The following is a 14,395-nucleotide window of genomic DNA, read 5'->3' as shown; positions in this document are numbered from 1 at the left end:
AGAAATCCTTCATGCTGCAGTGGCAATATCAACAGGAGGATGCCAGTCCCCTGAACTTTTGCCTCTGTTTAAAATGACTAAGTCGGCTCTCTGAGAGTGCTTCACCTGCCATAAAACTATAAATGGCTACGGTGGAGGAAGAAGGTCTCCCAACATGATAAACATGCTTGCAGACATGGTAGATAGAGAAAGACAACACATCAAAGATGATCGTGCATCTACGGAGGCACCAACAACCGTTATGTGCTAATTTCTAGATAAAGGTAAAGCTGTCTTGACATGAACTAACTTCCCTTTGCATCTGACACTAACTTACTGAGGATATGGCATGCTACCATGGCTAACACCATCTAGCGAACATGACGTGAAGAATAAAATAAAGTTTTACTTTAATGCTAAAAAGCAAATTAATTAAACTCAAAAACACATTTCAAGAACTCCTAAACACTCTTGTTGACAAATTGTGGGCAAATCTACAAAAACATGTTGTGATTCCGTTTTAAGCTCCTGCTTTACTTTTTTTTTTCAAAGTGTCTTTTTATTAATTATGTTTCTTTTAATCTTCCTGAGCCACTTAGTGATTACATTTATTTGCATTTTTTACATTTATTTTTAAAAATAAACCATTGATGTTGTCACTTGGGTTGCAAGTTTAGCAAAAGTAAACTATATTAAGAACAACACTATCATTCATTTAGAAGGATCTATTCTTTGTTATCTATTTTAAATTTGCAATGCTGCACATGCACTACTTATTTCTATTTTCTGTAATAAATGAACATTTGCTTCTGCTATTACAGTTGCCTAAGGTGTGGGGACATCATACTCTATTTTAAATATATTTTACATTTTAAATAAAACATTTTAAATCATTATGTCCTATTATATATTTTTTTAAATGACTGTTAAGATGAAAAGTTTACTTCAGTCTTTTTTTGCAATGAAGGCATTTCAATATAACACATTTTAGAACTATAATACCATATTGTGACAGTGAAAATATAACGTCATACATACATACATACTGTCAGAATCTCTTACCAGCCCATGCTTAGTTGGGAAATGTTTAAAAGCGCTACTTAGTTTTACAGTTGGGTTATTATATCATTTTGCCAGTACAGTACCGAATTTTAGTAGTAATCTCAACCCACGTCTGGATCTGACTAGCAGATAGTTGAAGTGAAGTGAATTATATTTATATAGCGCTTTTCTCTAGTGACTCAAAACGCTTTTTACATAGTGAAACCCAATATCTAAGTTACATTTAAACCAGTGTGGGTGGCACTGGGAGCAGGTGGGTAAAGTGTCTCGCCCAAGGACACAACGGAAGTGACTAGGATAGCGGAAGCAGGAATCGAACCTGGAACCCTCAAGTTGCTGGCACGGCCACTCTACCAACCGAGCTGTGCCGCCCCAGTTGGCTTTATTTTAAAATGTGTAGTAAGTAGACATATTGCAAATGTTTAGTAGGAAGAACATTACGCCTGTCATGATTATAAAGTTCACCAACAAGAAAAGGGAAAGGTTACATTGCTGAAGCAGAGAGTCAAGCTGGAAGAAACAGACATCTTCATCAGTGAGCATCTGACAAATCGCAACACTGACATTGCCAAGAATCCTCGCCTTTTTTAGGAAGCAGGGGGAAATTCAGGGCACTTGGAACGCCAACTGTACATCAAGTTAAATAGAGGACCGAAAGAAACCTAGGTACTTGCTGTCAAAGACATCAAGAAACATGACAAATACTGAAAACTGACATCATGTTGGCTACAAGGAAATAAAACACACATCTCAGCCTTTTTGTCCCCATTGACTTGCATTATAATGCATATTTTATATTAATGTAATCCTGGTGTTGTAATGCTTTTCCAATTAATACTGAATTAATTTACACATATCCCTTTGAAATACTGTACAAGGCAAATGGGTTTTAAGTGTAATGACCACCCTAAACCACTAGCTGGAGCCAGAAATAAACCACAGAAGGTTTCAAAACATATGAGTTGCTTTTACTCTGAAAAAGTCCTGGCAGTAAACAACTTAAATTAAATTAACATGATCTTGGTGAGTTGCGACTGATATAGAAGAGTGGCGTGAATGTGGTAATGAATACACCGGGCATCCGTTGCTACTTTAAAACGTATTACAAAGACTACTGATGAGACATCAAAGTCAGATTTGCTCTGTCGTACTCGGTAGTTGCATTAATATCGGACAAAGATACGGGACATTACTGACCTAAAGCAAAATATTATTGATGCCATTACCACCACTGATGAGGCTGCGCTACAGCGAACTTGGCAAGAAATTGACTACCGTCTTGATGTGCTTTGTACAACAAATGGTGCCTGTGTGATGTATGAGGTTAAAAAAACTGCTTGTGAATCTTTTTATTTGCTTTTGTATTACCATTGTACAAACTAACACCATTACCATAGTAAAGAGATTTTATGGGTACACTATATTTTGTGTGTAAAATTAACATCAAAACACATCATATCTGTGGTTAGACCTGAATGTAAATATCCAAGTCTTGAATTTAAAATAAACATCTATTTTTGGATAAACTTTTACCTCATTTCACTTTTAAAGGTTAAACATTACATTCATTATTGTTGTGGTTGAAATGCAACTTATCAATAACAGAAACTGACTACAGTATATTATAAACTAGAATCATAATAATACATTTATTTAATAGCTCTCTCAGGGCCATGACCATCTCTCTTAAACACAAGACTTTCCTTCCCCCTGCAGAAAATCCCTCTGCTTTTCTCATCATCTTCCTCCCACACATACAAACTGCTAGCACATACTTTTTTTTTTTGCCCACATCTCCATTCGACTCACTGTAGCACCAATGTGTGTGTATGTGTGTGTGTGTGTGTATATATGTGTGTCACTGTGTCAGTCAGATAAATGAGAGCTAAGGCAACTGTAATAGCAGAAGCCAAATCTTCATTTATTATAGAAAATAGAAATAAGTAGTGCATGTGCAGCATTGCAAATTGTGTTCCATCAGTCAGACAACAAAAAGCACAAAAAAACATTTCCGAGGCTACCTCTTGTAGACAATCTTGAGGTCTCTCCACTCAAGGAAGCTGCACATCTTGGGCTTGCGTGCCAGCACTATTTGCATTAGCTCCCTCACCATCTTCTTCTTGTCACGCTCTGCTGTGGCCGTGTACCACTTCTGCAGCCGCAGCTTGCCCTGCCGACTGAACAGCAGCATGAAGCGCATCTGTGCAAACCAAAGATGAAGCAAACACTGCAGGTTTAGTTGTTTCTCTGGCTGTGTGTTCTTTATCAACTGGAGGATGTTCAATCCATCCATCCGGTATTCTTTTCGCTTGTTCTTATTAGAGTCAATGGCAATCTGGAGCCTATCTGGAGATGGAACCATAGGCGCCTTTGGCGAGAGATATACACATATAGACAAACCATTTACACTCACATTCATGATGGAGATTAGGGCGTGGCGATATGGCTGAAAACTGTATCACAATATACATTTTTCATATTGATCGATAAACAATTATTGATATTTTTATGCCTTATTTAAGCCTGCCAATAAAAACAGTAATACAATGTCCAACTTACCAAGGGTGCTATTTATCAGTAGAGACGGTAGCCAGGTGGTAAAATATTTGCAGTACATTTGCAGGTAGTAGCAGTTTTGAGACACTAGATGGCAGTAGTGTATAAGCTATCGAACCGGCACAAAGTAGTTTGGGAAGTTGCTCATTAAAGGCCTACTGAAATGATTTTTTTTTTATTTAAACGGGAATAGCAGATCCATTCTATGTGTCATACTTGATCATTTCGCGATATTGCCATATTTTTGCTGAAAGGATTTAGTAGAGAAAATCGACGATAAAGTTCGCAACTTTTGCTCGCTGATTAAAAAAAGCCTTGCCTGTACCGGAAGTAGCGTGACGTCACAAGCGGTAGTGCTGCTCACAATTCCCCGTTGTTTACAATGGAGCGAGAGAGATTCAGACCGAGAAAGTGACGATTACCCCATTAATTTGAGCGAGGATGAAAGATTCGTAGATGAGGAACGTTACAGTGAAGGACTAGAGAGGCAGTGATGGACGTATCTTTTTTCGCTCTGACCGTAACTTAGGTACAAGCTGGCTCATTGGATTCCACACCCTCTCCTTTTTCTATTGTGTATCACAGATTTGTATTTTAAACCATCTCAGATACTATATCCTCTTGAAAATGAGAGTCGAGAACGCGAAATGGACATTCACAGTGACTGAACATGTAAATACACGATTAATAATTCAGCTTTGCGAAGCTAAAAAAATAGAAGCTAACCTAGCTACGTAGCCAAAATGATAGCAGCAGTCTCAAATGCAGATAGAAACTAAATTTAAAAAAACCCTGACTGGATGGATAGACAGAAGATCAATAATACAATTAAACCATGAACATGTAAATACACGATTAATAATATTCCACTTGGCGAGGCTAAAAAAACCGAAGCTAACCTAGCTGCGTAGCCAACGCGATAGCGCCAGTCTCAAATGCAGATAGAAACTAAATAAAAAAAAACCCTGACTGGATGGATAGACAGAAGATCAATAATACTATTAAACTATGAACATGTAAATACACGATTAATAATATTCCGCTTGGCGAAGCTAAAAAAAACAGAAGCTAACCTAGCTGCGTAGCTAACTTAGATGCGGCGGCGGGCGTTGTACGCTTTTGACGACACCCCGGCCGCCATCAGAGTCGGCAAGAAACATATATTTCCCCAAAGTTACGTACGTCACATGCACATATCGACACGCACGTACGGGCAATCGATCAAATGTTTGGAAGCCAAAGCTAGACTCACCGTAGTGCGTCTGTTATCCTGCTCAAAACACAACACAACCTCCTGGTGTTGGTGTTGCTGTAGTCCGCCGCTCCACCGGCTCCAACTTTCTCATTTGCAGTCTCCATTGTCCATTAAACAAATTGCTCAATCGCTTTATTAACAAGCGGTAACTGGTTGTAGTTCAAAAAGTAACGCACACACATACACGAGCTGCTGTTAGCCAAAAGTCACGCTCACACACACTCAAGTTCTCCGCCAACTCACTCGCGCATGCGCGTTCCCCAAACCCTTAAAGAGACAGTACACTAATGCAAATATCACAGATATTACAGTATTGTACTTAGCCGCTAAGACACCGATCGATCCCACCTAAACAACGTTCTTCTTTGCAGTCTCCATTGTTCATTAAACAAATTGCAAAAGATTCACCAACACAGATGTCCAGAATACTGTGGAATTTTGTCAAAGAAAACAAGAGGCTTTTCTATCGGGTCCGATGGGGTCCAACCACTTCCGTTGCTTTTGTGACGTCACGCGCATAAATCATATCCAAAGGAGTTTTTCAACCGGAAGTGTGGCGGGAATTTTAAAATTGCACTTTATAAGTTAACATTGGCATGTGTTGCAATGTTAAGATTTCATCATTGATATATAAACTATCAGACTGCGTGGTTGGTAGTAGTGGCTTTCAGTAGGCCTTTAAGGCCATGTCTACACGAAAACGAAGAGCTTCAAAAATGCATAATTGAGGTTAAAACAATCTCCATCCAGACAAGTGTAGTTTCAAAACTGTCTATGTCTACACACAAACGTATACACTTGCTGTCATGCACATTGTATCCAATCAGAAGCCTGATAAAAGCAGCAGCAGCTGACTTGGTGGCATTAGACCTCTATTATGTTTATTATGATATACTTTAGACCAGACCTGGGCATTCTGCGGCCCGCGGGCCGCATCCGGCCCTTTGTACGTCCCTGTCCGGCCCGCGTGAGGCCAATTATAAATTACAAAATGAATTTGAAAAAGTATCTATTTCGAGTGTGCAATACAACGGTGCTGCTTTTGTTTTGAAAAGCGTTATTTGTATTACTTCCGTGTGGAGGTATGCTCGTGCGCGCAGCGGCAATCACAAATTACAAAATAAATTAAAAAAAACATATTTGTCGTGCGTGCAATACAACTGTGCTGCTTTTATTTTGAAAAGTGTTATATGTGCGTATGTCCTGTGAGGGAAGGCGCACAGCGACAAGTGATGCACGGTTATCCCCGAGACGCTAAAAAGAGAAAAGGTGATGACGAATGGCGTGTTTTCAACAAGACATGGACTGCCAAGTAAAGGTAAAGCCGTGTGCTTATTTGTGGTACACATGTTGCTGTGTTTAAAGAATATAGTGTAACGACCTGCTGAAGTAGATGTTGTCTTCTTGAGTTGCGTAAATGAGGAGTGAGGAGACGTGCGTGTGGAAGGAACGAGATATGTTGAGCTGTGTTAGTATAGCTTGCTCAATAAAAGTTTAAAAAGAGCGTCAGACTTGGTGTGCACTTCTTCTGGACGCTACAATTGGTGTCAGAAGTAAAACTTTGCGCATACTGCACTGTTTGTGTGCTACGTCATCGGGAGGTACGTGCCACGTGAGGAGCTCGCCGCAAAGAGAGAGAGAGAGAGAGAGAGAGAGAGAGAGAGAGAGAGAGAGAGAGAGAGAGAGAGAGACAGCGTTTACAGGTGCAGCCACGCTGCTTGCCACGGGGGGAATTCCGCCCTCAATGAAGACTCCCAGGTTTGATGGCAAAGCGAACTGGGAGGCATTTCATCCCACTTCTGACATCAATTGTAGCGTCCAGAAGAAGTGCACACCAAGTCTGATGCTCTTTTTAAACTTTTATTGAGCATGCTATACTAACACAGCTCAACTTATCTCGTTCTTTCCAAAAGGAAAACCAATCCTCACTCCTCATTTCCGCAACAGCAACGCTTCCTCCTCCTTCGCCAATCACCTTACAGGCGTGCTACGTTCACAACAAAGAGGATGCAGGATAAAGTGACAGAAATGGAAATTTTTGTATTGTAATATACATCAGGAAGTGTTGTGTAAGAAAGTGTTAAAAATAAAACCACCAAAAGCCATCTGCTTTTGTATAAAGATAAGTTAGGTTAAATGAAAATATTATTATTATTATTATTATCTATCTTACAGTATATCAAAAATAATTTGAGCAAAATTTAATTGAAATATTGTCGTGTGGCCCTCCAGCGGTGCTCAAGTTGCTCATGCGGCCCCCGGTAAAAATTAATTGCCCACCCCTGCTTTAGACGTACAATGACATGTGCATTATCTTTAAACCAGCCCTCACGTACACATAACCCTGGGAACATTATGTATCTTTTTTTCAGTGTTTAAAGTGTGCATGCACACCTGTGCTGCTGAAACCCAACACTCATGGAATTATAACATGTTCAGCAACATGGTGATGTATCACACTTGTAAAGTGTAGATTATTTCTAAAATCAGCACGCACTGACGAGCCAAAGAAACCTTCTTGCATGTTTAAGTGCAGTGTTTCCCGTAAACTGCCAAGATACCTGTGGCGGTGGGGGCGTGGCTATGGGCGTGGTCACCATGACATCATCGAGTAATTTGCATAATTTACTACAATGATATGATTTTCTCTAAAACGGCTCAAAAAATGTATACTTACTAATTAATAATAACAGTTTTGTTTTAAACGTCCATCCGTCCATCCATCCATTATACAATATAATTACAACACTTTATGTACATATTTATATACAGATTTAAACAATAAGTGATTCACTGAAATATATTTATTAATTGTGGTTCTTACAAAAAATATATCTTGTAAAAATATAAAAGCTAAAATGTCTCTTAAAGCTCAGCCCCTTTAATTAGTGCATACTAAATAAATTAACTTTAGCCTACTACTACAACCATATTATTTACCAGCAACATAAAGTGAAACAGAGGCAGAGGTGTCCTGCCACATCCATCCATCTTCTTCCGCTTATCCGAGGTCGGGTCGCGGGGGCAGCAGCCTAAGCAGGGAAACCCAGACTTCCCTCTCCCCAGCCACTTCGTCCAGCTCTTCCCGGGGGATCCCGAGGCGTTCCCAGGCCAGCCGGGAGACATAATCTTCCCAACGTGTCCTGGGTCTTCCCCGTGGCCTCCTACCGGTCGGACGTGCCCTAAACACCTCCCTAGGGAGGCGTTCGGGTGGCATCCTGACCAGATGCCCGAACCACCTCAACTGGCTCCTCTTGATGTGGAGGAGCAGCGGCTTTACTTTGAGCTCCCCCCGGATGGCAGAGCTTCTCACCCTATCTCTAAGGGAGAGCCCCGCCACCCGGCGGAGGAAACTCATTTCAACCGCTTGTACCCGTGATCTTGTCCTTTCGGTCATAACCCAAAGCTCATGACCATAGGTGAGGATGGGAACGTAGATCGACCGGTAAATTGAGAGCTTTGCCTTCCGGCTCAGCTCCTTCTTCACCACAACGGATCGATACAGCGTCCGCATTACTGAAGACGCCGCACCGATCCGCCTGTCGATCTCACGATCCACTCCCCCCCCACTCGTGAACAAGACTCCAAGGTACTTGAACTCCTCCACTTGGGGCAGGGTTTCCTCCCCAACCCGGAGATGGCACTCCACCCTTTTCCGGGCGAGAACCATGGACTCGGACTTGGAGGTGCTGATTCTCATCCCAGTCGCTTCACACTCAGCTGCGAACCGATCCAGCGAGAGCTGAAGATCCTGGCCAGATGAAGCCATCAGGACCACATCATCTGCAAAAAGCAGAGACCTAATCCTGCAGCCACCAAACCAGATCCCCTCAACGCCTTGACTGCGCCTAGAAATTCTGTCCATAAAAGTTATGAACAGAATCGGTGACAAAGGGCAGCCTTGGCGGAGTCCAACCCTCACTGGAAACGTGTCCGACTTACTGCCGGCAATGCGGACCAAACTCTGGCACTGATCATACAGGGAGCGGACCGCCACAATCAGGCAGTCCGATACCCCATACTCTCTGAGCACTCCCCACAGGACTTCCCGAGGGACACGGTCGAATGCCTTCTCCAAGTCCACAAAACACATGTAGACTGGTTGGGCAAACTCCCATGCACCCTCAACGACCCTGCCGAGAGTATAGAGCTGGTCCACAGTTCCACGACCAGGACGAAAACCACACTGTTCCTCCTGAATCCGAGGTTTGATTATCCGGCGTAGCCTCCTCTCCAGCACACCCGAATAGACCTTACCGGGAAGGCTGAGGAGTGTGATCCCACGATAGTTAGAACACACCCTCCGGTTCCCCTTCTTAAAGAGAGGAACCACCACCCCGGTCTGCCAATCCAGAGGTACCGCCCCCGATGTCCATGCGATGCTGCAGAGTCTTGTCAACCAAGACAGCCCCACAGCATCCAGAGCCTTAAGGAACTCCGGGCGGATCTCATCCACCCCCGGGGCCTTTCCACCGAGGAGCTTTTTAACTACCTCAGCAACCTCAGCCCCAGAAATAGGAGAGCCCACCACAGATTCCCCAGGCACTGCTTCCTCATAGGAAGACATGTTGGTGGGATTGAGGAGGTCTTCGAAGTATTCCCTCCACCGATCCACAACATCCGCAGTCGAGGTCAGCAGAACACCATCCTCACCATACACGGTGTTGATAGTGCACTGCTTCCCCTTCCTGAGGCGGCGGATGGTGGTACAGAATCGCTTCGAAGCCGTCCGGAAGTCGTTTTCCATGGCTTCCCCGAACTCCTCCCATGTCCGAGTTTTTGCCTCCGCGACCGCTGAAGCCGCACACCGCTTGGCCTGTCGGTACCTGTCCGCTGCCTCAGGAGTCCTATGAGCCAAAAGAACCCGATAGGACTCCTTCTTCAGCTTGACGGCATCCCTCACCGCCGGTGTCCACCAACGGGTTCTAGGATTACCGCCACGACAGGCACCAACTACCTTGCGGCCACAGCTCCAATCAGCCGCCTCGACAATGGAGGCGCGGAACATGGTCCATTCGGACTCAATGTCCAGCACCTCCCTCGTGACATGTTCAAAGTTCTTCCGGAGGTGGGAATTGAAACTCTCTCTGACAGGAGACTCTGCCAGACGTTCCCAGCAAACCCTCACAATGCGTTTGGGCCTGCCAGGTCTGTCCGGCATCCTCCCCCACCATCGCAGCCAACTCACCACCAGGTGGTGATCGGTAGAAAGCTCCGCCCCTCTCTTCACCCGAGTGTCCAAAACATGAGGCCGCAAATCCGACGACACAACTACAAAGTCGATCATGGAACTGCGGCCTAGGGTGTCCTGGTGCCAAGTGCACATATGGACACCCTTATGTTTGAACATGGTGTTCGTTATGGACAATCCGTGACGGGCACAAAAGTCCAATAACAAAACACCGCTCGGGTTCAGATCCGGGCGGCCATTCTTCCCAATCACGCCTCTCCAGGTTTCACTGTCGCTGCCAACATGAGCGTTGAAGTCCCCCAGTAGAACGAGGGAATCACCCGGGGGAGCACTCTCAAGTACTCCCTCGAGCGAATCCAAAAAGGGTGGGTACTCTGAGCTGCGGTTTGGCGCGTAAGCGCAAACCACAGTCAGGACCCGTTCCCCCACCCGAAGGCGGAGGGAAGCTACCCTCTCGTCCACCGGGTTGAACTCCAACATGCAGGCTCTGAGCCGGGGGGCAAGAAGAATTTCCACCCCAGCCCGTCGCCTCTCACTGCCGGCAACGCCAGAGTGGAAGAGAGTCCAGCCCCTCTCGAGAGAACTGGTTCCAGAGCCCTTGCTGTGCGTCGAAGTGAGTCCGACTATGTCTAGCCGGAACTTCTCCACCTCGCGCACTAGCTCAGGCTCCTTCCCCCCAGCGAGGTGACGTTCCACGTCCCAAGAGCTAGCTTCTGTAGCCGAGGATCGGACCGCCAAGTGCCCTGCCTTCGGCCACCGCCTTCGGCCACCGCCCAGCTCACTTCGCACCCGACCTCTATGACCCCTGCTATGGGTGGTGAGCCCATTGGAGGGGGGACCCACGTTGCCGCTTCGGGCTGTGCCCGGCCGGGCCCCATGGGGACAGGCCCGGCCACCAGGCGCTCGCCATCGTGCCCATCGTGTCCTGCCACAGTCAGTAACAAATAAACAGAAAACAGTAGTGGTGGTAGATAGACACAAAGCTTCATCAAACATCTGATCCACTGAACAAAGAGCTCCAAAAATCTTGATCCTACACTTCTCTTTTGTAAAGTAAATCTGAACAGCCAATATGGCCATCTACATCAACTATATGATTTGCCTGAGAAGCTGGACAGGACGAAAAAAAAAAAAAAAATCTATTTGTGGCGGCCTTAATTCTTTCGTGGCGGGCCGCCACAAATAAATGAATGTGTGGGAAACACTGAAGTGATTATATAAAGCACACAGACGTGCATGTGCCGCAGCAAAACTCTTGTGGAATTATAAAGCATTTAATCATTGATATAGTTATATAGTACATGTGCAATGAAGTGTATATTGTCTTTAACGACATCAGTACACAAAACAGTGGCCTAGTGGTTAGAGTGTCTGCCCTGAGATCGGTAGGTTGTGAGTTCAAACCCCGGCCGAGTCATACCAAAGACTATAAAAATGGGACCCATTACCTCCCTGCTTGGCACTCAGCATCAAGGGTTGGAATTGGGGGTTAAATCACCAAAAATGATTCCCGGGAACGGCTACCGCTTCTGCCCACTGCTCCCCTCACCTCCCAGGGGGTGAGCAAGGGGATGGGTCAAATGCAGAGGACAATTTTCACCACACTTAGCGTGTGTGTGACAATCATTGGTAGTTTAACTTTAACAAGGAGGACGCATAATCCAGTTTTTTCTAGTTGCTTGGTCGCTTTTTACGCGCATCTAAAAAAACGGAAGCAACACACTTACTTCATGATTTGTCGTTAAATAAGGACTGACAACGTAAGATAATGTTGCACCTTTCTTATGACACAGAGCAAAAAGTCTTGCTTGTCAAAGTTGTCCCATCAGGTGGAGGCTCGACAGCCATCGTATCCAAAACAGCTAACTGTCATTAGCGCCGGCGGGATTGTCTCAAAGCCCATTTTGATGTGTCTTTTTTTATTAATGTTTACATTCAAACATACAGTAAGTCCTCTTTATAGTGTCTTTAAGGCAGCAAGGCAGTGTTGTTGAGCTTTGGAAATGACAGCACACAACAGTGACGTCATCACAAGTCTCCGTTTGTGCTGTGTACACGCTAGAGATGCGCGGATAGGCAATTATTTCATCTGCAACCGCATCACAAAAGTCGTCATCCACCCGCCATCCACCCGAACTAACATTTTATCAAAACCACAACCGCCCGCCACCCGCCCGTTGTTATATATCTAATATAGACGATGCAAGGCATTAGTGAGGTTAGAAAGGAGAAAGGAGACTGATCCAATGCAGCAGAGACATTCAATGCGTGCCACGCATTAATATCTCTTGGCCACGCATTAGAGGCTAAGAGATATTAATGCGTGATAATATTATTTATCATTATTATAATATTATTGTCATTTCCATTAAGAAAGTGTTGACTATTATTATTTTTTTCCCCTGGTCTTTAGTATTCCCTTTTTTAGTTTGTCGCTTACCACGTTGGCTGCCGGCGTTGCTATCTTTTAATTTTTTTCTTCTTCTGTTGTGGTGTGCTGTGTCACGGCAAATTTCTTCCCCCTACAACCCCCCCCCCCCCCCATTTACTTCCGTGGTCATGTTTCCTCTTACGTCTTTGACAGCTGCTGGAATCTGAAGAAATCGATTATTGTTTTTTTTTGGTACAGGCGCGAAACAGGACAGTCGCGTGCCGGTTAAGGACCCCCGGCAACTTTGTGACTTTATTGGACGCAGCCCCGGAAGTAAATGGGGGGAAAGGTTTTTGTAGGGGGGAAGACATTTGGCGTGACAGCTGCAGTAGTGCCTGATGAATAATTGCCTGCTTCAAAGAGTGCTGCTCGTTTTTCGTATGTGGGTAACAACATTTAACTATGTATATATATTTCCGAATTGGTTCAACCGCCACCCGCCCAAATCTATTTAAAATCTATTTTTTTCGTCCTGCATCTGCCCGACCCGCGGATTATCCGCGGACTCCGCGGTTGTGTCCGCAAACCGCGCATCTCTAGTACACGCATACGCTAAGGGAAGAGTTTTGGAACTCTATACTTTGGCCAGCGTTTGTAAAAGTCTGCGTTTTGAAAGACAAAAGTATGCGTTTGCGTGTGGAGGCCTAAATGCAGAGATAAGTATGCATTTATTAAGTATCCTTGTTCATGTGGGCGTGTCCTAAAACGACACATTGGAAGTGTCGGGATTAAAACCACTGCATTAAAACCAAAAAAACTAAAGACAAGTTTCTGTTATTGGAGTTGATATATCAAGATACCCCAGTTTCTCTCCTCACTCCATGTAGAGAATCCACAGCGAGACAGAAAGTTGGTAGTTGATACTGTTACCCAATTGGCTGTTAGCATGTCAACCCCATTGCTCAGTGCTCCTCCCAGTGGGACGTGCAACAAGGAACTCCCTAGGGAGACGCTCGTGAGGCATCCGCACGAGATGCCTGAACCACCTAAGCTGGTTCCTTTCCAAGCGAAGGAGCGGCGGCTCTACTCCGAGTCTCTCTTGGGTGACTGAACTTCTCACCCTATCTCTAAGGGAGATGCCAGCCACCCTTCTGAGGAAACTCATTTTGGCCGCTTGTATCCTCATGCGTGGTCCCAATCCCCAAGTGCACGCGACCCAGCACGTCGAAGGACTACAGCCGGTGGCTCTAACCTCCCATATCATGAAGACCGTGGAGAGGTTGGTCCTGGGACAACTCCGCCCTACAGTCAAGCCCCAACTGGACCCACTCCAATTTGCTTACCAGCCCCGACTGGGAGTGGAGGACGCAGTCATATACCTGCTGAACCGAGCCCACACCCACCTAGACAAGCCTGCGAGCAGTGTGAGGGTCATGTTTTTTGACTTCTCCAGTGCTTTTAATACCATACGGGCTGGACTACTGGGTGTGAAGTTGGAGACGATGCAGGTGGAGTCCCCCTTGGTGTCCTGGGTTGTTGATTACCTGACTGACAGACCACAGTACGTGCGACTGCAGGATTGTGTGTCTGACAGGCTAGTCAGCAACACCGGGGCCCCGCAGGGCACAGTCCTCTCCCCCTTCCTCTTCACCACCGATTTCCATTATCACTCAAGAGTCCTGCCACCTTCAGAAGCTTTATGACGACTCTGCGATAGTGGGGTGTATTGAGGATGGTGATGATGAGGAATACAGGGCACTGGTGGAGGACTTTGTCACATGGTGTGGAAAGAACCACCTCCAGCTTAATGTGACGAAGACCAAGAAGCTGGTTGTGGACCTGGGAAGGAGGAGGAGTACTCCGGCGACCCCTGTTTCCATCAGGGGGGTCGATGTGGACATGGTTGAGGATTATAAATACCTCGGTGTACACATGGACAACAAGCTGAATGGGTCAAAACACGCTGAGGCAATCTACAAGA

The 14,395-nt window shown here is 45.1% G+C and overlaps 1 protein-coding gene across 7 annotated transcripts in view; it reads right to left on the bottom strand.

Moving 5' to 3' along the window:
- Positions 1-14,395, bottom strand: part of LOC133662266 (AP-1 complex subunit sigma-1A) — a 66,839-nt gene that overhangs the window by 41,241 nt on the left and 11,203 nt on the right. For all 7 annotated transcript variants that reach the window (XM_062066114.1, XM_062066113.1, XM_062066116.1 and 4 more), the window contains exon 2: positions 3,063-3,241. In XM_062066114.1, coding sequence (XP_061922098.1) covers positions 3,063-3,241 — 179 coding nt within the window. The remainder of the gene's footprint in view (positions 1-3,062; positions 3,242-14,395) is intronic.

This window comes from Entelurus aequoreus, linkage group LG12 (genome assembly GCF_033978785.1).
Source record: "Entelurus aequoreus isolate RoL-2023_Sb linkage group LG12, RoL_Eaeq_v1.1, whole genome shotgun sequence".
Taxonomy (NCBI): domain Eukaryota; kingdom Metazoa; phylum Chordata; class Actinopteri; order Syngnathiformes; family Syngnathidae; genus Entelurus; species Entelurus aequoreus.
Note: the sequence above shows the minus strand (reverse complement) of the source record. Positions and strands in the feature narration are given on the sequence as shown.